This window comes from Rhinoraja longicauda, chromosome 30 (assembly GCF_053455715.1).
Source record: "Rhinoraja longicauda isolate Sanriku21f chromosome 30, sRhiLon1.1, whole genome shotgun sequence".
Taxonomy (NCBI): domain Eukaryota; kingdom Metazoa; phylum Chordata; class Chondrichthyes; order Rajiformes; family Arhynchobatidae; genus Rhinoraja; species Rhinoraja longicauda.
This window is the reverse complement of record NC_135982.1, coordinates 15505910-15531058: the sequence shown is the minus strand read 5'-3', so window position 1 is coordinate 15531058 and position 25149 is coordinate 15505910. Positions and strand designations below refer to the sequence as shown.

At 45.8% G+C, this 25149-nt stretch overlaps 1 protein-coding gene across 3 annotated transcripts in view; it reads right to left on the bottom strand.

Moving 5' to 3' along the window:
- The window catches only part of epha8 (eph receptor A8), a 331222-nt gene that overhangs the window by 106942 nt on the left and 199131 nt on the right, over window positions 1-25149 (bottom strand). For all 3 annotated transcript variants that reach the window (XM_078425132.1, XM_078425133.1, XM_078425134.1), the window contains exon 4: window positions 816-971. In XM_078425132.1, the coding sequence (XP_078281258.1) occupies window positions 816-971 (156 nt within the window). The remainder of the gene's footprint in view (window positions 1-815; window positions 972-25149) is intronic.

Here is a 25149-nt window from a genome sequence, read left to right as displayed (position 1 = left end):
GGGATTCTGGTGAGAGGGGAAATCAGGGAAGAGGATAATGAAGGTCATGGAGAATGGAGGATGGGAAGCAAGAAGGAGTGGAGAACAGAGAATGGGTTGGAGGGGGGGGAGGGGGGGAATACTAGGGAATAGAGATGGGAAGAGAAAGGAATAGGGAGGTGAAAGTAGGAAGGGAGGGAGAGCAGGGAGACAGGAATTTGAGAATGGAGTTGAAGTGAATAAAGGGGAGAATGTGATTCATGCTGTGGTTCATTGGTTTTTTCTCTTGTGTAGAAATAAACAGGACAGCTTGACTGGGAAACCATCCATCAGCATCATTATTGCACGTTTATTGATTTGGGGTATGTGTAATTCCAAAGCGTGTGATTGTATTGAATTTGGGTTCGCACAGAATGCAGTACAATTGGGGCGGCACGATGGCACGGCCGTAGAGTTGCTGCCTTACAGCGCCAGGGACCCGAATGTGATGCTGACCACGTGTGCTTGTCTGTACGGAATTTGCATGTTCTCCCCGTGACCGCGTGGGTTTTCTCCGGGTGCTCCGGTTTCCTCTCACACACCAAAACCCCACAGGTTTGTAGGTTGATTGACTTTGGCAAAATTGTAAATGGTCCCTAGTGTTAGTGTACGGGGACCGTTGGTTGGCGTGGACTCGGTGGGGCCGAAGGGCCTGTTTCCGCGATGTATGTCTAAACTAAATTAAAACCGATAATAAATACGTTGATAGGCCAAACCTTTCTCCAAGACGTAATTATGGACAGTGCATTGAACGAAGACATGGTGTGGACTTTGACAGATGAGCTCACGCTACTCACTGGTACAAGGTGCTGAGGGAAGGTCGGAAGATGACCGGTAATGGTTGGGATCGCACTGGCAGAAGAGGGCACCCATCACATCCGAGTGGCTGTGAAGAGGACATCTTGCGCAGAGCTGGTCGCCCGAGTTTGGCTTGAAGAATTCAGGCTCACAAGCTGAAAGAGAAACAAGACAGATATTCCTCATTATCTCCCCTCCGACAAACCCCCGATCACTTGCTTTATCTATTCAAATCAATCGCGCCTCTAAAATGGCCATTACGTCCCATTGATTAATGAACACGTCCACAGAACAGCAAAGCCTTGGAGACCTGTGTATAATTTGTAGCTCCATTATGTGTCTGAGTGGCTGGTTCCACAGCTGGCTGTTTATATCCCCACAGAGATTCGCTGGTGTTCCTGTTGCGTGTGAAACGAATACGAAACCTACTCCGAGCAAAGGATAGAGGTCAAGAAAGAGCGAAGGTAGACACAAATACCGGAGTAACTCTGCGGGACAGGCAGCATCTCTGGAGAGAAGGAATGGGTGACGATTCGGGTCGAGACCATTCTTCAGACCTTGGAGATTGGGGCATTGACCATGGTAAATCCAGTCAATGGGGAAATTGAAGGAGTCAGAAGAAGGGTCTCTACCTGAAACATCACCCATTCCTTCTCTCCAGAGAGGCTGCCTGTCCCACTGAGTTACTCCATCATTTCGTGTCTACCTTCGATTTAAACCAGCATCTGCAGTTCTTTCCTACACAGTCAAGAAAGAGCAACGGATTCAATGTAGTTTACACTGTGAGTGTCCACAGGGGCTCTAACTGCTGCACTACCTATTAGATTCCTGTGAGGTTTAGGCCTTTATGGGCACAGAGTTTCTCTGGGACAGACCATGAGTTTTCTCTCAATTTTCCACCAATTTCCACATTCATTTAATCGGAAAGGAGATCTGGAAAACTTGGGCATGGGTCCCATGCAGCTGTTGACATGCCCATGGTTATAAGATAAAGGGCCGCTTATTTAATGTTGAGATGCGTAGGATGTCCTTTGCAGAGGATAGTGAATCCCTGGAATACTCTTCCCCAGAGGGTTGCAGAGGCTGGACCTTTCCAAGTATTTTAAGATGGAGGTATTAAAAAATTGGGGAATTAAGAGCTGGTGGGAATTGGCACAGAAGAGGAGGTACTGCCAACATAGATCAGCCACAAAATGCTGGAGGCAGCAATCTGGAGAGAAGGAATGGATGACGTTTTGGGTCGAGACCCTTCATCCGACTAAAGTCCGAAGAAGGAGTCTGAAGAAGGGTCTCAATACCGAAACGCCATCCATTCCTTCTCTCCAGAGATGCTGCCTGTCCCAACGAGTTACTCCAGCATTTTGTCTCTAACTTCGGTATAAACTAGCATCTGCAGTTCCTTCCCACACATAGATCAGCCATGATAATTTTGAATGGCACTACAGACCTGAGGGGGCTGGAGGCTCTGCTCCAGCTCCTACTTCCTTGTGTTTTTATCTATCTTGGGGTTTAGCATGTGCACGATGAAAGGGGAGAGGCCCAGAACTAGTGCTTCTGACTATCCGCTCATCCCTGGACTCACCAATGGACCCTCACATGGCAATCGATCCCTCTGAGAAACTCCCACCAGGTTCCGACCAAGTGTGGATAACCTGGCGCAGTCTCAACAGACTGCGGGCATGGAGAGGAGCAAATCGCACATGCTGAAGTGGGGATGTACTGAAGATGCGGCAGACTGCGAATGCGGATGGGGCCTCCAGACTATGGCACAGCTCCTGAGCTGTAACATGCTGCATGACACATGCACTGTAAAGGATCTTGCAGAGGCCAATGATGTGGCACTAAAATTTGCTCGCTATTGGCAAACAGTAGTGTGATGAAACGAATAAATAAATAAATAAACAATGGACCCAGAGGCAGGGCAGTAACTTCTGCATCTCATTACGTTGGCCACAGCCTTCCACCGGGGGAACTGGTGACCTTGCCAACCCTTTGGAAAAGACAAAGTGCCCGTGGTCACCCCATCAATGTTACTTTATTTTAAGGATTTTTAAATGAGTGGTGTTTTCTTGTGTTTTTCTTGGCACCGTTGTGCATCCAGTAGAGCTGCCAACTCACAGCTGCAGAGACCCAGGTTCAAACCTGGCCTCTGGTGCAGTCTGTGTGGAGTTTGCACGTTCCTCTGTGACCATGTGGATTTCCTTCCGGTGCTATGGTTTCCGCCCAGAGATTGGATGGAGACTTGCTGAGGGGTTTATTACCAGCTGCAAAGACTTTAGAAACCCCTTGGGTGGAGAGACTAGTCAATTTATCCATGGCTGGTTCCGATTTGGAACAGTTGATATTATTTGTGTAGCAAGGAACTGCAGATGCTGGTTTACACCAAAGATTGACACCAAATGCTGGAATAACTCAGCGGGACAGGCAGCATCTCTGGAGAGAAGGAATTATGGTGATGTTTCGGATAGAAACCCTACTTCAGTCTGAAGAAGGGTCCCGACCCGAAACGTCACCCATTCCTTCTCTCCAGAGATGCTGCCTGTCCTGTTGAGTTACTCCCAGCATTTTGTGTCTAACTTGATACTATTTAACAGTTGTCTCAACCTCAACCTTTCCTGGAGGTGATTTGACTGTGGGTAGAGACTAACATTAGACGGACTCTGAGACCATTATGAGGACAATTAAGCAATGAAGTCTCAAGTCAATGCACGTTTAAAAGAAAAGATGCAATACAAGGCATCGGATATATGAAAATTAATTTAAAAATCCATCCTTATAATTAATGGTCGGTGCCATTTGATCTGTGAGCATTGCGTTTTCCCCGAGTCTGTGTGTCTATTGCATAATTATTCACAAAATGCTGGAGTAACTCAGCAGGTCAGGCAGCATCTCGGGAGAGAAGGAATGGGTGAAGTTTCGGGTCGAGAATTGTCGAGATGCTGCCTGACCTGCTGAGTTACTCCAGCATTTTGTGAATAAATACCTTCGATTTGTACCAGCATCTGCCGTTATTTCCTTATATATCTATTGCATAATTCAGACAGTAACAACTGCATTAAAGATGCAACGGGAGAGAATTAATGTAAATTAATGTTTGCTTTGACAACTTAATCAACACTATTTCGTCACATTGTCTTTTGCTTAAAGGATTTACCAATATTAATTACTCTCTAAATTGGTAATCTTCCATGTAAACCCTAGCCCCTGTCAGGATTTTGAACTACTAATATAAGATTAAAATCAGTGGATCAGAATATCGCGGCAAATATTTAGATAACAGATTGATGCGCATCTGCTTTTAAACTTGCTTGGAGGGTTATTTGGAGATAGCTGATAAACTAGGCACATTTCTGTGCTTTCTATTTCCTTATAACATCAAAGAGGCTTTACTTACAATGTCATTGCTTGCTTCCAGGCACTGCAAAGTAGATTTTGCTTAGCCCAAAAAACAACTGCTAATGATCAAGACAGCAGCTTCATTAAGGTTGCTGCCTAGCTGGTGTCTTGCTGTACAAATAGGTTTAATTGTAGGGCCATAATGTAGGGGAACAAGCCCCTGAGCTCTTGTTCAAAGGTGGGCACTACGTCTGTAACTGGTCCAGACCAAATGTACAACACAGCACAGTGGCACAGCAGTAGAGTTGCTGCCTCGCAGTGCAAGAGACCCGGGTTTGATCCTGACCTGGGAGTGCGCATAAGGTCATAGGGAATAGTAGAATTAGGCCATTCGGCCCATCGTCTACTCCACCATTCAATCATGGCTGTTCCATCTCTCCCTCCTAACCCCATTCTCCTGCCTTCTCCCCATTACCTCTGACACGTGTACAAATCGAGAATCTATCTATCTCTGCCTTAAAAATATCCACTAACTTGGCCTCCTCAGCCTTCTGTGGCAAAGAATTCCACAGATTCACCATCCTCTGACTAATTAATTTTTTTCTCATCTCCTTCCTAAAAGAACGTCCTTTAATTCTGAGGCTGTGGCCTCTAGTCCTAGACTCTCCCACTAGTGGAAACATCCTCTCCACATCCACTATATCCAAGCCTTTCACTATTCTGTACGTTTTAATGAGGCCCCCCCCCCCCCCTCATTCTTCTAAACTCCAGCGAGTACAGGCCCAGTGCTGACAAACGCTCATCATAGGTTAATCTACTAATTCCTGGGATCCTGGGTGCTGTCTGTACGGAGTTTGTACGTTCACCCTGTGACCTCGTGGGTTTCCTCCGGGTACTCCGGTTTCCTGCCACATTCCGAAGACGTGCAGGTTTGTGGGTAAATTGGCTTCTGTAAATTGTCCCGAGTGTGTCGGACGGAACAAATGTACGAGTGATCGTGGCCAGCATGGGCTCAGTGGGCCGAAGGGCCTTTTCCCACACTATATCTCTTAAAATTAATAACCAAAACCTAGGCAAAAACTCAATGACCACACTCAACACCAGCTATATTTTAGTTACTGTATATTTGACATTCCATCCATTGATGGCTACAAATTCTGATGACTAAATACTAACGGTTGCCAAAGGTGAACATATGTATGTGAAGGGCATACCAAAGGAAGCTCATATCATTTCTTCCAAACAACTTACTATGTATATAGTTCCTTAGCCTAACCCACCCGAAACGTCACCCACTCCTTCTCTCCAGAGATGTTGCCTGTCCCGCTGCGTTACTCTAGCATTTTGTGTTTATCGTTGGTTTAAACCAGCATTTGCAGTTACTTCCTACACATTTTTTCTGCTCCACTGCAAAATCTCCTCAAGGTATGTCTACTTTGAAGAAGTTCTCTCTCTGATGAGTTCCGCAACACCCTCTCTACTTTTTGGCATATCTTTTGTTCATGTTCTATATCTCTCTTCATCATCGACTCCATCTCTTGTCTCCCTCTCCCCTGACTTTCAGTCCGAAGAAGGGTCTCGACCCGAAACGTCACCCACTCCTTCTCTCCAGAGATGCCGCCTGTCCCGCTGAGTTACTCCGGCGTCTTGTGCCGTGGTTTGGTCAAACTGGCAGTGTAGGCACATCTGCAGGAAATGTGACTGATCTGCTACACGGATGACAGCGGCTACAACTGTGGAGCTGGCAAAGACAGTTTGTCGTCCTTGTCCACTGAAGTTGACCCAAGTTTAGTAATGCACGTGTAAATCAAGGGCTCTGTAAATGCACTGGCTGCAAGGAGAGGCAGAGATGGGGAGATGTGCGTTTGCTAACTTTAACCATGCCTCTTATAGTCTGACCTCCCCCACAGTGGGTTTTGAGTTTCGCCACGACTGTAAAGTTTGTGGTGCAGTAAAAATGTGGGCTCCGGAGGTCTGCCTCCTGCACCAAAGTCTTTGCAAGTGAAGGGCCAGCCTTCAATGATGTGCATATTTATCAAGTGGGGGATCAAGAGGTAATGGGAATCCTGGAAGCTCTTTGGATGGTATAATCATTGAGTCAAACAGCACGGAGACAGGCCCTTCAGCTCAACTCGTCCATGTGGACCACAACGTCCATCTCATTCATGGGACTAAATTAGTCCCAGATGCCCATATTAGATACTTTCCTAATAATAATAACTTCCTAATTATCAATAATAATAATTCCTAAGAATAACCTTTCCTATTCATGTACTTGCCCTAATATCTTTTAAATCTGGTTACAGTACCGGCCTCAATCACCTCCTCTAGCACCTCATTCCATGTACGTAACACCCTCTGTGTGAAAATGATACCCCTCAGGTTCCTGTTAAATATTTACCCTCTCACCTTAAACCTACGCCATCTAGTTCTTGATTCACCAGCCATGAGATAAAGGATCAGTTGCATTCACCTAATCTATGCCCCTCATGATTTTATACTCCTCAATAGGGTCATCTCTCACTCTCCCACATTCCAAGAATAAAGTCCCAGACTATCCGACCTGCCAGTGTTGGGAGTGGGTCAAGTCAAGTCAATTTTATTTGTATAGCACATTTAAAAACAACCCAGGTTGACCAAAGTGCTGTACATCTGATTAGGTACTAAGGAAAAAAATGAAACACGCAAACAGTTCACAGCGCCTCCTCAATGAGTCTCAAACGCTAGGGAGTAGAAATAGGTTTTGAGCCTGGACTTAAAGGAGTCGATGGAGGGGGCAGTTCTGATGGGGAGAGGGATGCTGTTCCACAGTCTAGGAGCTGCTACCGCAAAAGCGCGGTCACTCCTGAGCTTGAGCCTAGACCGCGGGATAGTGAGTAGCCCCAAGTCGGCCGACCTGAGGGACCTGGAGTTAGAGAGGGGGGTTAGAAGATTTTTGATGTAGGGGGGGGAATGTCCATTTAGGGCTTTATATGTGAATAGGAGGAGCTTGAAGTTGATTCTGTACCGTACAGGGAGCCAGTGGAGAGAGGCCAGAATCGGGGTGATGTGGTCCCTTTTACGGGTACCCGTCAGGAGTCTCGCTGCGGCGTTTTGGACCAGTTGCAGGCGGGACAGGGAAGATTGGCTGATCCCAGTGTATAGGGAGTTGCAGTAGTCTAGGCGGGAGGAAATGAAAGCGTGAATGATTTTTTCTGTGTCGTCGAATTGGAGGAAAGGTTTGATTTTAGCTATGGTTCGAAGTTGGAAGAAGCTGGCTTTTACCACAGCGTTGACTTGCTTATCAAATTTTAATGCAGAGTCAAATATCATGCCGAGGTTTTTGACATGCGGTTTGACTAGGCAGGATAGACTTCCAAGACTGCCTGTTATCGATTTGATGGAGTCGGGGGGGCCAAATAGGATGACCTCAGACTTGCTCTCATTTAATTGGAGGAAGTTCTGTGCCATCCAACATTTTATGTCCTCAAGGCAGTGTAAGAGGCTGTTTAAATTGGACTGGTTGTTGGGTTTCAGGGGGAGGTAAAGCTGAGTGTCATCGGCATAGCAGTGTAAAGAAATGCCGTGCCTTTGAATGATTTGGCCAAGGGGGAGCATGTATAGGGAGAAGAGAATGGGGCCTAGGATGGAGCCTTGTGGAACTCCGCAGGAGAGGCTAGCTGGAGCAGAGGAATAACTGCCTATGTTGATGGCAAAACTCCTATCTTTGAGGTACGAAGCGAACCAGCTCAGGGCAGTGCCATCAATGCCAACCGCGTACCGGAGACGATCAATAAGGATGGTGTGGTCCACTGTATCGAACGCTGCGCTGAGGTCGAGAAGGAGCAGGATTGCACAGTCGCCGGTGTCGATGGCGAGAAGCAGGTCGTTGTGTACCTTCAACAAGGCAGACTCTGTGCTGTGGTGGGCTCTGAAACCTGACTGGAAACTTTCCAGGATGGTGTATTGGTGCAGGTAGGGCACTAATTGGTTTAGAATTGCCTTTTCAAGGACTTTTGACAGGAGTAGGAGAAACAGACTCTGTAGCTGAGATGATCAATGGGGTTTTTTTCTTCCAAATATTTCATAACAAGAAGATAGAAGACAAAATGCTGGAGTAACTCAGCGGGTCTGGCAGCGTCTCTGGAGAAAAGGAACAGGTGACGTTTCGGGTCGAGACTGTCCTACAGACTGAGAGTCAGGGAGAGAGAGTTTGGCTCGTCCAACGCTGGGTGTCAGACAAGTAGTGAGGTAAGTCAGAGGTGGTCAAGAGAGGGTGAAGAGGAGAAACTGGGTATTGTCAGAGTGTAGTGTGAACTGATATATTTTTTGGTGCTGCTGTGAGTTTCTTCACCAGCCAGAAAAAAAAAGGCCAGTGAGAATTTGAAATGGTACAGTGCTTTTCTTTGGCAATCTAGACACTGCTGCTCTTTGGCAAAAATATATCAGCCACCTGCAAAGTCCCAGAAGCAACAAATCCAAATGGTTGGCCAGCTAATCTGTTTTGTGTTGAAGAAGGGTTGTTGGTCTGGATACTGTAGGAAATGCTGCCTCTCCTGTGGATAATGCTCTGGTCTTTTAACATCCACCCGGACGCGTGAAAGGAAGAAACGGAACTCTTGCCAATAACTAACCCATGAGGTAATCCATTATCCCTTCACTACTGCTGTGAGGATCCACACCAGACCAAGGGCTCATTCAGAACCTGCTGTCTCTAAGCTGAGTATCCTGCTTTTGGGAGCCAAAACTGGATATTTAGCTCGAATTCTATTCTTCCTAACTTTACAGCAAAAATATTTTTTAGATTAGAGATCCAGCATGGAAACATGCCCTTCGGCCCACTGAGCCCACGATGGCCATCCATCACCCGTCCACACTGGTTCTATACTACCCCACTTCCTCATACATTTGGGGCAATTTTACAGAGGAAAATCGACCTACAAAGCCGCAACACCTTGGGATGCGGGAGGACGGCGGGACTGGCATATGATGAAAGAATGGAGCGACTGGGCTTGTATTCACTGGAATTTAAAAGGATGAGAGGGGATCTTATAGAAACATATAAAATTATTAAGGGATTGGACACGCTAGATGCAGGAAACATGTTCCCGATGTTGGGGGAGCCCAGAATCAGGGGTCACAGTTTAAGAATAAGGGGTAGGCCATTTAGAACTGAGATGAGGAAAAACGTTTTCACCCAGAGAGTTGTGAATTTGTGGAATTCTCTGCCTCAGAAGGCAGTGGAGGCCGATTCACTGGATGCATTCAAAAGAGAGTTAGCTAGAGCTCTTGGGGCTAGTGAAATCAAGGGGTATGGGGAGAAGGTAGGAACGGGGTACTGATTGAGGATGATCAGCCATGATCACATTGAATGTCGATGCTGGCTCTAAGGGCTGAATGGCCTCCTCCTGCACCTATTGTCTATGTATCTATGTATCTATGAAACCCATGCGATCTTGTGTAGGTTTGTTGGTTAACTGGCCTCTGTAAATTGATCCATACGTGTAGGATGCAAAATGGGGTTAGGAGCGAGAGATAGATCAGCCATGATTGAATGGTGGAGTAGACTTGGTGGGCCGAATGGTTCTTATGACCTTTTGATCCCTACAGCAGCTTCACTGATGAGGTCAGTGATAATTGCAATCACTTCACTCAGTCATAATTGTTCGGCAGGGCAGAGCATAGAGGAAATTCTTGCCTTTTTTAGTTTCTTTTTTTAGTTTAGTTCAGCTGCACGGAGGCAGAGAGGAAAGCTCTTCAGCGGGTAGTCCATAGAGCTCAGAAGACTATCGGAACACAGCTACCAGCCTTGGAGGGCATCTACAACACACGATGCCTCAGAAAAGCCACCAGCATCCACAAAGACTCTTCACACCCCTGCAACAGTCTGTTCAAACTTCTACCATCGGGCAGACGATACAAGGCCTTCCACGCCCGCACCTCCAGACTCAGGAACAGCTTCATCCCCAGGGCCATAACTGCAATGAACCGGTCCTGCTGAGCCGGATGGTCACATCGCACAGTGAACCGGCACAGACCTACTTGAACTTTATACTGTTTTAAAACTGTTTCTAATTTTGTTTCACTGGGTTGTATAAATTTAGCTAATTAATTTATTGCATCGTATGGAAGGCGCATTCCCAATCTCGTTGTACTCCTGTACAATGACAATAAAGATATATTGTATTGTATTGTATTGTATTGTAGGTACAGTGCACAAACATGCCCTTCGGCCCACCGAGTTCACGCCGACCAGCGATCCCCATACACTAGTTCTATCCTACACACTTGGGACAATTTACAATTTTTACCAAAACCAATTAACCTACAAACCTGCACGTCTTTGGAGTGTGGGAGGAAACCGGAGCACCCGGGGAAAACCCACGCGGTCGCAGGGAGAACGCAAAAACTCTTTACAGACAGCACCCTTAGTCAGGATTGAACCTGGGTCTCTGGTGCTGTAAGGCAGCAACTCTACCGCTGCGCCACCGTGCTGCCCTGCATGAATCAGGGAAATGTGTCATTATGCTTTGTCTCCTGTGTATTGACTCCTATGCTTTGACTCCTGGCCTGCATTAAAGCACTTCTCTCTGTAAGGCTGCCTTGTGAAATACATTTTTTTTTTGTGGTGTCACAGAGGTAAAGCAGTCCAAATAACCCTGCACCATCACACGCTAGATCAATGCAGTAACAAGTCATTATTTCCTGACTGAACTGTTAATGTCATTGGCTGTGCCACATTTATTGATGTGGTATGAAACTGTTATCAGCCTGAATTAGAGGATGAAGTGATTTCTCTCTATCACTCAACAAAAGGCTTCACATCAAAGAAACAGGGCTCTTTTATGATTCAGCCACACTCGAATGTAATGTAAGTGAGTGCCGAGACAAGTTCAAAGCTTTCATCCTGGGTTTTGTAAGGTGTATCTCCTCCCACACTCACACAGAGGCACATCCTCCTACTAAAGCCACATTGAGAAATCCGTAATTCCTAGGATTAAAGGAAGCTGATAAGGAGACGTTGAGTCCTGCCTGTGTTTACCACTTGGTAGAATGCTCAAAAAGGGACCTTTTGTGTCTATGGGTAATTTCTTTGTACGAGAAGCCGTGTTAGTTCTGTAACACCCCACTCTCAATTCAAGTACAAACACATATATACAATATGAAGATAGACACAAAATGCTGGAGTAACTACGGGACAGGCAGCATCTCTGGAGAGAAGGAAAGGGTGACGTTTCAGGGCGAGATCCTTCTTCAGTCTGCAGAAGGGTCTCGACCCGAAACATCACCCATTCCTTCTCTCCAGTGATGCTGCCTGCCCCGCTGAGTTACTCCAGCATTTTGTGTCGATCTTCGATTTAAACCAGCGTCTGCAGTTCCTTCCTGCACATTATGTACAATATGATTTGAGTTAACTTCAGAAAAACAGATGACCTAATTTTTTATGTCTGAGCCATTAATGCACTCTCACATTGCACACATTTGCTGGGCAATTTTGTAAAAGGAGAGTTATTTACAGAATAGTTATTTATGCATTCATTCATAATGTTGGTCAGGGAGCAATTTACTGGGCAGAGAGAACGCCATGCGTATCCTTGGTGTTGCTTCGGGAGTTATAATTAATCTTATGAGGTGCAAGAATTCGGAATGAATGAATGAATGAATGAATACTTCATTGTCACATGTGACAAGTCCCAGTGAAATTCTTTGCTTGCGTACCACACGATATGCAAAGAGTCGCCACATAAGAACCAATATCCCTCCTGTGTGAGAAGGAACTGCAGATGCCGGCTTACACTGAAGATGGACACAAAAATGCTGGAGTAACTCAGCGGGACAGGCGGCATCTCTGGGGAGAAGGAATGGGTGACGTTTCGGGTCAAGACCCGTCTTCGCCTGAAGACGGGTCTCGACTTGAAACGTCACCCATTCCTTCTCTCCAGAGATGCCGCCTGTCCCGCTGAGTTACTCCAGCATTTTGTGTTTAAAGTCTCCTGTGTAAACAAGATACCAATAATAGTGGAAGAAGGAACTGCAGATGCTGGTTTAAACCAAAGATAGACACAAAAAGCTGGAGTAATGCAGCGGGACAGGCGGCATCTCTGGAGGGAAGGAATGGCCCCATTGATTCTCTCCAGAGATGCTGCCTGTCCCACCGAGTTACTCCAGCTTTTTGTGTCTATCACCAAATAATAGTGGAGCGATCCTTCAGCACTCACAACAGTGCAGCACTCCCTTAGAACTGACAACAATGCAGCACTTCCTTAGAACTGACAGCAAAGCGGCACGGTGGCGCAGCGGTAGAGTTGCTGCCTTAAAGTGAATGCAGCGCCGGAGACTCAGGTTCGATCCTGACTACGGGCGCCGTCTGTACGGAGTTTGTACGTTCTCCCCGTGACCTGCGTGGGTTTTCTCCGAGATCTTCGGTTTCCTCCCACATTCCAAAGACGTACAGGTATGTAGGTTAATTGGCTGGGCAAATGTACAAAAATGGTCCCTAGTGTGTGTAGGATAGTGTTAATGTGCGGGAGTCGCTGGGCGGCGCGGACCCGGTGGGCCGAAGGGCCTGTTTCCGCGCTGCATCTCTAAATCTAAAAAAAAAATCTAAAAATCCCCAAACACAGTCAACATTGCAATATTCCCTCAGCACAACCAACAGTGCAGCATTCCACTGACACCCACCAACAGTGCACCAATCTATCAGCATCACCAACAGTGCAGCATTCTCTCCACATCACCACACAGAGCACATCACCAGCAGTGCAGCACTCTCCCAACTACAGCAACAGTGCTGCACTCTCTCAGCGTCACCATGCAGTGTTCTCTCAGCAGCACCGATAGATAGCACAGCACCCTCTTGGCACAACCATGCCGTTAGCAGATGTGGTGGGAGAGTGGAACCCTCAGCATTGTCAACAACACCATGTTTCCTCAGCCATGCCAACAACGTGGCTCCCCTTCAGTCCGGAGTGCAGACTTACCCTAGAGTACTGCCAACACTGCAGCACTCCCACAGCACTGGAGGAATGCTGTGTGAAATCGAGGATACCACATGCAAAAGGCGATCGACGTTTATTTCAGGAAACAAAAATTATTGAACCAATCTGAAGAAGGGTCCCCACCTAGAGCGTCACCTATCCATGTTCTCCAGAGATGCTGCCTGACCTGTGGAGTTAATCTAACACTTTGCTACTTTCTTTTGTGATCAGAGCAACAGAAATTATTCCCAGCGTCCATAAAACCAATGCAAATATGTTCAGCAACGTTTTTAGTTGTCCTTGCGCACTACTTATTGGACTCTGTCTGGGAAACGCTGGGGGTGAAGGGGGGAAAAAGGGATGATAAGGGCTGATACGAAGGTAACTGGAAGAGAGAAGCACCATCTGCTCTCAATAAAGGCATCTTAAAGTTCCCAGTCTGATGTTTTGTGCCTAAACTTTGATTACAACCTTCCAGCTGCAGTCACGTGAGAAGAACTGGATTTCTGGCAGTGCTGCTGTGAACAAACCGCAGGAGAAAACTAAACTGAATATCGGAAACAGGATCTCCTGTTGCAAACGCCAAACGTCCAGCGCATTGCCAGACCTCCAGCTGTGGCAAAGTGGAACAAATGAGTCTAATATTGCCAACAATCACTTCATGATCTCATTTCCTCTCAAAGAGACGCTACTCCCCTTAGTGAGAGATAATCTGGACCGTTCGTGCAAACGTTGACAGTCACCAGCGTCCGGCGACCATGTGCCCGTGTGAACACTGGCACTGGGCACTGATGTCGACGGGTGGCGAGTGGGCAACTGCTGGGCAGCAATGGAGCACTTGACCGTGCCGAGCACGAAGAGTCTGCTTCACACTGTTGCACTATCGGCAGCCACATGTCAGGTACAGACCTGGGTCTCTGCCCTTCACTCTGTGCTTTAGTCTTAGTTTTAGAGATACAGCGCAGAAACAGGCCCCTTCAGCCCACCGAGTCTGCGCCGACCAGCGATAACCCCGCACACTTGCACTATCCTACACACTGGGGACGATTTACAACATTTACCAAAGCCTATTAACCTGCAAACCTGTACGTCTTTGGAGCGTCGGAAGAAACCGGAGCACCCGGAGAAAACCCACACGGGTCAAGGGGAGAACGTACAAACTACGTACAGACAGCACCCGTAGTCAGGATGGAACCTGGGTCTCTGGCGCTGTAAGGCAGCAACTCTACCGCTTCGCCACCGAGCCTCCCACCGTGCCATACCTGTGTGAGGATTTCAAATCCTATGTAATGGCCAAGCCATACACGTGAATTTAAGTCGTCAGATTGAGTAGTTGATGTGACCATGGGCCGCCAGTGATTTTGCAATCACATTTACATTGATTTGTTTCTCTTTCTGCATTGGAAGGGTTTTTAAGAAACATAGTCTGGGATTTTTGGATCAGCAGCACATTGCCGCCAGATTCAATCCTTGACAGCATCTACAGCAGTCACAGACATTCTGCTGACAGCTGATATTTATTTAACCAAGTGGCAGCACAAGAATGCTTCAGCTTCCCCATGCTACCCGGACAATTGCTCCGTGGAGCTGGGAAGAGGTTAGAATTTGACTGACTGCAGCCAACAAGGTGATCTTGCTATCTGGTACATGCTGGCTCCCATTGCCATCCTTGTCCACCACACCTCCAGATAGCCCTGCACCTTTGCACCTGCACCATGCTCGCCAACTTTGGTTCTGTTCATACCCCACTCACCCCCAGCACGTGCTCATTTGCTGATTAACCTCCCAGCACCATCTTCAATGTAATCATGCATTGTCTTTCCGCTGACTGGGCAACACGGTGGCGCAGCGGTAGAGTTGCTGCCTTACAGCAAATGCAGCGCCAGAGACTCAGGTTCGATCCTGACTACGGGCGCCGTCTGTACGGAGTTTGTACGTTCTCCCCGTGACCTGCGTGGGTTTTCTCCGAGATCTTCGGTTTCCTCCCACACTCCAAAGACGTACAGGTTTGTAGGTTAATTGGCTGGGCAAATGTAAAAATTGTCCCGAGTGGGTGTAGGATAGTGTTAGTGTGCGGGGATCGCTGTGCGGCGCGGACCCGGTGGGCCGAAGGGGCTGTTTCTGCGCTGTATCTCTAAATCTAAAAAATATTTTAAAAATCTAAAAAGTTTTTCGCTCTACCTCGGTACACGTGACATTAATCTTAACCAAAAGCCTCAGAACCTCCTGACCAGACCCAAGTCTGCGTCACCTTATTCTAAGAGGGGAGTGATCCAATACATGTCCTACTCATCTGTTTAAGGATACTCATCTGTTTAAGGATACTCATATCATCTGCTACCTCTTCTCCTCCCACCTTCTCTCCTCTGCATTCATTTGCGACCATCTGGAGCTTGGTTCAAATTGTCTCCCTGACTTTGGCACTCTGCCTGCTTTTTAAACCCAGTCTTCTCAGCCACTGATAAATTTACTTCATAATAGCACAAGAAGCTTCTGACCTGTTAAATGGGAGCCACAAGAAAACCACAATGGTTTCCATTGTTTTCTCAAGTTATGCAACCGTCCCCTAATACGGCACAGTAACAGGCCATTCAGGCATCATGTCCACACTGCCTGCTGCACCTATCTGCACTAATCACATGCACAGACATTAGGTTCATAGCCTTCTAGGGCTTGGCATGGGCATAGAAACTGCTGAGAATGGTACAGACAATCTTAATGTGCTAATGTTGGTTCAACATTGGCTCAACCTTATGCTGGAATCAAATATGGAGATTATTTTCCCTCAGATGGTTTGTGGGCTCTGAGGGGGTGGGTGGGTGGGTGGAACTCCTGCTCCATGCTGGAGAACCTTTCATGGTGTCATCTTCATTATTGCTCTGGGGTAGGAAACTGGGATGGAGAGGTGGGAGGAAGGATTCTTCCAAAGACCATCTGTAGCTGCCTACATTTATCATATTGGTCCTTGGAGATTAAACAACATCTGTTAATAAGCCGCGAGAATTGAGTGGATGATAAATGAGCCAGCCCTTGGAGTCATCGTTGGAAACCAGGCACTTGCTTCTCTAACTGCCAGCATTTACTTCAATAATATTTAAAGAAGTCTTTGCTTCCAGGTAATATAATTAGGCCGTATCGGTCAGACTGAATGGTTGATGGAGTTTGTTTTTGATGCGAAAGCTGACGAATTCTGCATAATGTTTGCCAAAACCTCAATAATAACAATTCCTGGGCCTGACTTTCAGGATTTTTTTGTTCCTCGTTAATTAAGTACTTCTGCCCTTCACTCCACAAAGTTCCCTGTCACCAGAGCACAGTTTAAAAGCTTTGCTGAGAAGCAATTGGCAACCGTCAGTAAATATTTCCAAAAAAACACAGTCTATCACAGAATAATTTGACAATCTCTCCCACTCTGTGGTACCAGATGCCTGGTTCTGGGACTCACGCTCCTTGCAACATCCACACACCTCATTCAGACAGCTAATGTTGACATCAAAGCACCACCTCATGTGCAGGAGCACATTCTAGTGTGGAAGGATGAGAATTCTATTGAATTCGGCGGAGAGGAAAGGCAGGTGCAGAATGCTTAACTACAGAACAAACCAGTTCTGGCCAAAGGTAAGACTTTATCCCCGAAAAAATCATGAAGGAAAAAAATATCTAAAAAGCTTTGGAAAGTTGCAAAGATAACAGCAATGCTGGCAGAAGGAATTTTATGGAATAAAATAATTATACAGCATTAAAAAATAATGCCCAGTCATTCTCGACAGGGTAAATGCACAGAGTCTTTCACCCTGAGTAGGGGAATCAAGAACCAGAGGACATAGGTTTAAGGTGAGGAGGAGGAAAGGTTTAATTAGAACCTGAGGGGCAGCATTTTTTACACCTACATGTAAGGTACATGGAACAAGCTGCCAGAGGAGATAGTTGAGGCTGGTATTGTTACAACGTTTTAAAAACATTTGGACAGGTGCATGGATAGGATAGGTTTAGAGAGATTTGGGACTCGTGTAGATGGGGGTTGCTGGTCGGCATGGGCAAGTTGGGCTGAAGGTCCTGCTTCCATACTGTATAACTCTTTGGCCCCGAGTCTGTGCCAACCATCACGCGCCCACTTACTCTCATTCAACACTGATTCGGTTATATTCTCCCCACCTTACCATCCTCTGCCAAAGTCAAACGCCCACCTACGCACTAATTTCCAGTGTCTTTGGGATGTGGGAGGAAACCAGAACACTCAGATGTTCATGGAGTCATGTGGAGAATGTGCAAACTCCACCGCAGACAACACCGGAGGTCTGGATTGAATTGGGATAACTGGAGCTGTGAGGCAGCAGCTTCACCAGATGTGCCATTGTGCCGCCCCCTAATCTGAATTGTAAATCCTACTGATCACAAGTTGGCTGAGAGGTCCGTTGTCAGCTGGAAAGCTTCAAGCATGATTGACAAACAATGTTGAAGCACTATCAGTGAGGCTGAGTTAAAGGCATTTGTCGATTGAAAGTACACAATCAAATGAAAACTACTCCATCCCATGGTAACAAACCCTTTGGTCCAACCTATCCATGCCAACAAAGATGTCCATCTAAGTGTGGAGGAAGGTGGCGCAGATACTGGCTTAAACCCACTCTCCTGATTCTCAGTCTGACCTGAAACGTCAACTATTCCTTTTGCCCAGAGATGCAGCTGTTTGTGTCTATATCCATCTAAGTCATCCAATTTGCCTGCATTTGGCCCATAATGTCCATGTACCTATGCAAATTTCTTTCAGATGTTGTCATTAGACCTGACTTAACTACTTCCTCAGGCAGTTCCATATACCCACCACCCTCTATGTTTAAAAGGCGCTCCTCAGATTCCTATTAAATCTTTATTGGATAGCATGCAACAAAAAAGCTTTTCACTGTACCTCAGTACGTGACTATAATAAACAAAACAATCCCATATTGCACCATATTTCTGCTCACTTATTTAACCGGTCTCTCTGCAGGCTCGATGTGTCCTCCTCACAACTTTCCGACTCATTAATTCTGCATCATTAGCAAATTCAGCTACAGCACGGTAGTGCCTTCATCCAGATCCCAGTTGTAGATTGTAAGGAGCCGTATCATCATTACTGATCCATGAGGTACCCCACTGGTTTCTGATCACCAAACCAAAAATGATCCATTTATCCATAATATATCTTTTCTGTTGGTTCGGCAATCCCCTATCTGTGCCAATTCATTTCCCCAAACTCTTGCCTCCTGTGGCACTCATTTATGTGGCACTTAATCAAATGCCTTCTGGAAATCCAGATATACTCTCTCGGGTGGCTGATCTTAATTTCCTGTTTGTTACATCCTCCATTGTACAAACGCAGAGTCGTAAAGTTTTACAGCACGGAAACGGGCCCTTTGGCCCACCATGTCCCAGTCTACCTTTCTACCCACCTACGCCAGTCCCACCTGCCTGCATTAAGATCGCATACTTCTGCGGTTTGCCTGTTTAAGAGTCCGCCTAAATGTCGTTTAGGTAGATTGTTTTGCATCTGATCCCACCATCTCCTCTGCAGCGCTCTACAGATATCAACCACTCTCTGTGTTAAAGACTTCCCCCTTCAGATCCCTTTTATAACTGCTTCATCTCACCTGAAAACCACTACCCTCGTGCTTTTGATATCCCTACCATCAGAAAGGCTGCCGACTATTCCCCCCGGACTATGCCTTTCATTTATCAAGCACAATTTCCTTTTCATAAAACCTTGTTGATTCTGCTTGATTGTCTGATGATTTTCCAAATATCCTGTTATTACCTCCCTAATTATGGGTTCTGGACAACAGATGTTAGACAAACTAGCCAATGGTTTCCTGCTTCTGCATGAAACTACCAAATTATGAACAGTCTTTCTCCAATGTAAATCGCCCCCGTTGACCAAAATAATTTATATTTGAACGCTAACAAGACATTTGCCACATCTCACACATGGTAGCAGCTAAACTTTGACTGTAAGAAACATGCAAACGCTATAGTGCAGAAAGGAGAAAAAATGGTACAAGAACCTCACCCGCTTGTGGTCAGAGGGTGGTGAATCTGTGGAATTCTTTGCCATGGAAGGCTGCGGAGGCCAAGTCAGTGGATATTTTTAAGGCAGAGATAGTTAGATTCTTGATTAGTACAGGACTCAGAGGTTATGGGGAGAAGGCAGGAGAATGGGGTTAGGAGGGAGAGATAGATCAGCCATGATTGAATGGTGGAGACTTGGTGGGCCAAATGGCCTAATTCTACTCCTATCACTCATGGCCTTATGACCTTATGATTATGGTGGCACGGCGGTAGAGTTGAAAACTAACTGCACCCTCAAGAACTAGTGAAATGATTTTGGTTTGAATGACCATAACTAGAATATTGGTATGAAATACAGTAATTATATTTGACAGTTTGGTGTTTCACTGACATTCACATTTTAACACACAAGATGCCAAAACCTCAATAATCCTGCACCCCCGGGCCTTGAAGGTGCCTGACTAGCAGATATTTCTGACTAATGGGCATTGTCTCTATTAATGCACCAACATACTTCATATCTCTTTTTCCATACATGTTACACACGAGCATGATAAATCTCCAAGTAAAGCTGGAAGATTTACATAGAACATGTGAACTGGAGAACACGAGACCCAATGTATGAATGGGAGCCCTGGACCAGGAGCTTCAGGGTATTAATTGGGAGCACTGGAACAGGGGATCCAGTGTATGAATGGGAGCGCTGGAACAAGGGGTCCAGTGTATGTATGGGAGCGCTGGAACAGGGGGTCCAGTGTATGTATGGGAGCACTGGAACAGGGGATCCAGTGTATGTATGGAGCACTGGAACAGGGGATCCAGTGTATGAATGGGAGCGCTGGAACAAGGGGTCCAGTGTAAGAATGGAGCACTGGAACAGGGGGTCCAGTGTAAGAATGGGAGCACTGGAACAGGGGGTCCAGTGTAAGAATGGGAACGCTGGAACAGGGGGTCCAGTGTATGAATGGGAGCGCTGGAACAGTGGATCCAGTGTAAGAATGGGAGCGCTGGAACAGGGGGTCCAGTGTATGAATGGGAGCACTGGAACAGCGAGTCCAGTGTATGAATGGGAGCACTGGAACAGTGGATCCAGTGTATGAATGGGAGCGCTGGAACAGGGGGTCCAGTGAATGGAAGCACAGTAACTGGGCCCCCGATGTGTGACTGAGAGTAGGGAAACTCTGACCCCATGGTTTTAATGGGAGTATAGAAACTGGAGTCCCAGTGTGTGAATGGGAGCATGGGAACTGGGACTCCAGGGTGTTAATGCAAGCACTGAAACTGGAGCCCGAACGTGTTAATGGGAGCACTGGAACAGGGGTGAATAGGAGCAGGAGCAGGAGAATGGAATCTGCCCCCCTCCCCCCCCCCCCCCCCCATGTGTTAATCGCAGTGCAGGAACTGCAGCCTGTTGTGATAACAGGAGCTCCCTGTCTTCCTGGTTCAGCACAAAGAGTGGATTTTCAGCTCATTGGTAGAAGTCTCAAGGGATTATAAAGGGAACGGGAGTCGTTCCTTCAAACACTTGCAGGTTGGCAAGGGAGCAATTGGGCGATCTCTTTCTTTGGTCAGGATGACCATCTCGGTCTCTTGTACACTGAAAACACTTAAATCTGTCATCCCTAGCATTTGAAACAAAGTGGAATTTATGACTATTTTTATAACCCCCTTAAAGATTGCAGTCTTCAAAGACAAGAGCTGGTACAGTGAAAAAGGCAAAACAAATCAAGAGAACTGCTTTGAGCATCAGATAAATGTGCCTGTCATATCGTGCTTTAAAGAGAAACACACACATGACACCTGATGGACTTTATCTGGCATTAATTTTGCTTCAAGCAAGCAAACTATTTTTACAGCTTGCCTTAATTGTCAGCTAACAATATAGTGGTAATGAACTCTCAAAGGACGGCAAGTAATATTGAATTCACACTTTGGAAATAAAGTTACAAATGACTAAAATTCTGAATTTATTTGGACATGCATGTCACCCACAAACTACTCATGGATTTCCAGACCATAAAATCAAAAGGATTAACCACTGAATCAGGGAAAGGTAATTGTCATAACTGAACTGGCATCATGCAAATAAATTACTTGTATGATTAGAAAGAAGCCTTAATGAGCTCAGGATGCCAGGGCACTTCAAAACCAAAGAGTAAATTTATGTACAGTGATATACCACGCTCGGGAATGAAATAATGAACTTTCAATCGATCTGTAATTATACTAGCTGTGAGATGTAAAGGCCAGAATTCAGGAAAACCTCCTGATTGATTCTGAAGGAGGGTCTCAACCCAAAGAGTCGCCTATCCGTGTTCTCCAGAGATGCTGCCTGACCTGCTGAGTTACTCCAGCACGTTGTGTACTTTTGTGTATTAACCAGCATCTGCGGATCCTTGTTCAACGTCTTATTCTTCCATAAGTCCTGCCTTGCGATACTTACTTGAATGAGAATGGCTACCAATATCCCTCGAAGTTACGAAGATCCCTCTCCATCAACAGTAATCATTTCTTGTCATTTAGTAAATGTTTTGCTTTTCTGATCTTTGTTGTTAGTCTCACCGTTTTCCCACAACGTGCTTCACTCTGGTCCGTATCATGTCCCCTTGAAGAGCCCTTGTACCATCCTTGTGTTCCCAGCTTGTTCCGTATCATATCCAGTTCTGGTTATTTTACACTTATGCAGTCCATCCATCATTAATGTTTATTGGGAGTAGCTGAGGATCCTGTACTGATCTTTCTGACCTTCCACTCGTCTGCAAACCTCAGCAGATCTGCCCTGTTTACTGTCATTCACTCCATTCCGATATCTTACTCCTAACCTGAAGGGCATTATTGTGTGGTGCATTATTCAATGCCTTTTGAAATTGCATAGACAGTAACGTTCGGTACTGTTTGGAAATCCTGATGGTCCCGTATCTGGCTTGCTCAGTATTCGGGGCTGTGAGCGGGGGGGGGGGGGGGGGGGGGCTCGGTGTGCAAGTGGGACGCGTGGCAGGGGACAGGTAGTGGGCAGAGTATGCCAGGGTTGCAATATGGATCACCAGCGACCACACACTAGCACTATCCACTGGAACCTAGAAGGATGAGAGGAGATCTTATCGAAACGTATAAGATTATTAAGGGGTTGGACACGTTAGAGGCAGGAAACATGTCCCCAATGTTGGGGGAGTCCAGAACCAGGGGCCACAGTTTAAGAATAAGGGGTAGGCCATTTAGATTGGAGTCCTGTTTCCGGCTGTATATATATGATATGATATGATATGATATGAGGAAAAACTTTTTCAGTCAGAGAGTTGTGATTCTGTGGAATTCTCTGCCTCAGAAGGCAGTGGAGGCCAATTCTCTGAATGCATTCAAGAGAGAGTTAGATAGAGCTCTTAAGGGTAGCGGAGTCAGGGGGTACGGGGAGAAGGCAGGAACGGGGTACTGATTGGGAATGATCAGCCATGATCACATTGAATGGTGGTGCTGGCTCGAAGGGCCGAATGGCCTACTCCTGCACCTATTGTCTATTGTCTATCCTACGCACTAGGGACAATTTACAATTTACAGAAGCCAATTAACCTAAAAAATCTGTGCGTCTTTGGAAAGTGGGAGGGAACAGCTCCCGGAGAAAACCCATGTAGTCACGAGTGAATTTGTGACCAGAAATTATCCACTACCTTTAAACTCTCTGAAAGGTTTAACTTGAAAATGTATTATAATTACAATACATTGTATTACAAATACCTTGTGTGCTTACATACTTGGCTACTAAATTAATTGCAACATTACAAATTACAATACTGTGTGACATGTTAAAAAAATGACTATGGTGTTAGTGGGAGTAACATTTCATAACCCACCACCAAAGTTCTGAGGGTGCTGGATTATCAGAGGATTATTGGGCATCATAACCACGTCAGCCACATTCACAAAAAGATCAAATACAATATGAGAAACGCACGTTTCCTTTCATACAAATACAATAATTCTGTCCTTCAACAATTCAATAGTCAAATTCAATAATTCGTCCTCATTTTGGGTTTGCAGGAGCGCCATTTGCCTTTAATAATGCTTTGCATCATTTTGCTAACAATGATATTGGACAAATAGGTCTTGCACTTTTCAAACGGTTGTGTTGCATTTGCTGCCCTTCCATTTGCTTGAACTACTCCAGAATCCAGGAAATTTTGCAAGAACATTCCCACTGCTTTCAGTCCCACAGCCACCTATTTTCAAATCAGGGTCTCAGCCCGAAACGTCACCTATTCCTTCTCTCTAGAGATGCTGCCTGTCCCGCTGAGTTATTCCAACTTTTTGAGTCTACCTTCAATTCCCAGCATATGTTTTAATTCCCTTTCACATCTTGTGAACTTTCATTTTCGGTGAAATGAATTACTTTAAGCTCCTTGTCACCAACAGATCTGTTCTATTCCTGTTATTGTTTATTTTACAGTGAAGACAGACAAGATATTTATTTGATGAAGTTTTTTTATACACCATTTACTTGCTTTTTCCATTAGGAGTCTCACACTTTTTTGTCATCCCCTTTGTTTTGACATCTTGTAGAAGTTTCTGCAACTTTATTAACATTGCTTGCAAATGTATTTTCACAATTAATCTCCTTCTTTACTAACTGTTGGATCAGCCTTCGAAACTTGCTAAAACCTCCTCAATCACCAGATGTACTCAAGAATGTTACAAGCCTTATTTCAATCCAAAACTATTCATGAGCACTTGAGTTAGTTTGGAGCAGATCACTTTTTCCAAGTCTTTTAATTTGTCAAGTGTTATAAAATACTTCTTTAAAAGCTTAGTGCAGCAGAAAAGCAATGGATCTGAAACATCGCCTATTCCTTCTTAACGTAAATTCCCATTTTACCGTGGGAAATTTACCATTCATTCCAACATCATTGGCTTTAAGTTCAATAATTTAGATTCTGATAGATTTTTGTCCTCATTTTTTTAATGAATTGTCTGAGCTAAATAAGCCTTTCGTCATTGCAGGAGAGAGGTCACCTACTTCTGTGAAGGTGGCAAGTTACAGTGTGCACTTAGGAGCTAACCACACAGATAACTGGCATTGAAGGAGCAAGTTAATCATACACAACGAATAGGGTAGCTTGTTTTGGGTGAACTCAAACTTAAACCAAATGCCAGCATCACTTTCAGTGGTAACTTTAACCCCAGCCTTTCCCTCGATCCAAGAGCGGACATTAAAATCACTAGCATCAACCCCAGAACTAATCCTGGAGTCAATCTCAACAATAAACAGGGTGGCCCGGTGGCGCAGCAGTGGAGTTGCTGCCGTACAGCGCCAGAGACCCCGGTTCGATCCAGACTACGGGTGCGGTCTGTACGGAGTTTGTACGTTCTCCCCTTGACCCGTGTGGGTTTTCTCCGAGATCTTCGATTTCCTCCCACACTCCAAAGACGTAAAGGTTTGTAGGTTAATTGGCTTAAATGTAAAATGGTCCCCAGCGTGCGTAGGATAATGTTAATGTGCAGGAGTCGCTGGTCGGAGCGGTCTCGGCGGGTCAAAGGGCCTGTTTCCACGCTGTCTCTAAACTAAACATAGCTAAAAATATACCCAGCACAAACTCAAGGGAAAATCTCAAACCCAGCTCTGAACACCATCAAACCCAGCTCTGAACCCCATCAAACCCAGCTCTGAACACCATCAAACCCAGCTCTGAACACCATCAAACCCAGCTCTGAACACCATCAAACCCAGCTCTGAACACCATCAAACCCAGCTCTGAACACCATCAAACCCAGCTCTGAACACCATCAAACCCAGCTCTGAACACCATCAAACCCAGCTCTGAACACCATCAAACCCAGCTCTGAACACCATCAAACCCAGCTCTGAACACCATCAAACCCAGCTCTGAACACCATCAAACCCAGCTCTGAACACCATCAAACCCAGCTCTGAACACCATCAAACCCAGCTCTGAACACCATCAAACCCAGCTCTGAACACCATCAAACCCAGGCAATCATGGTT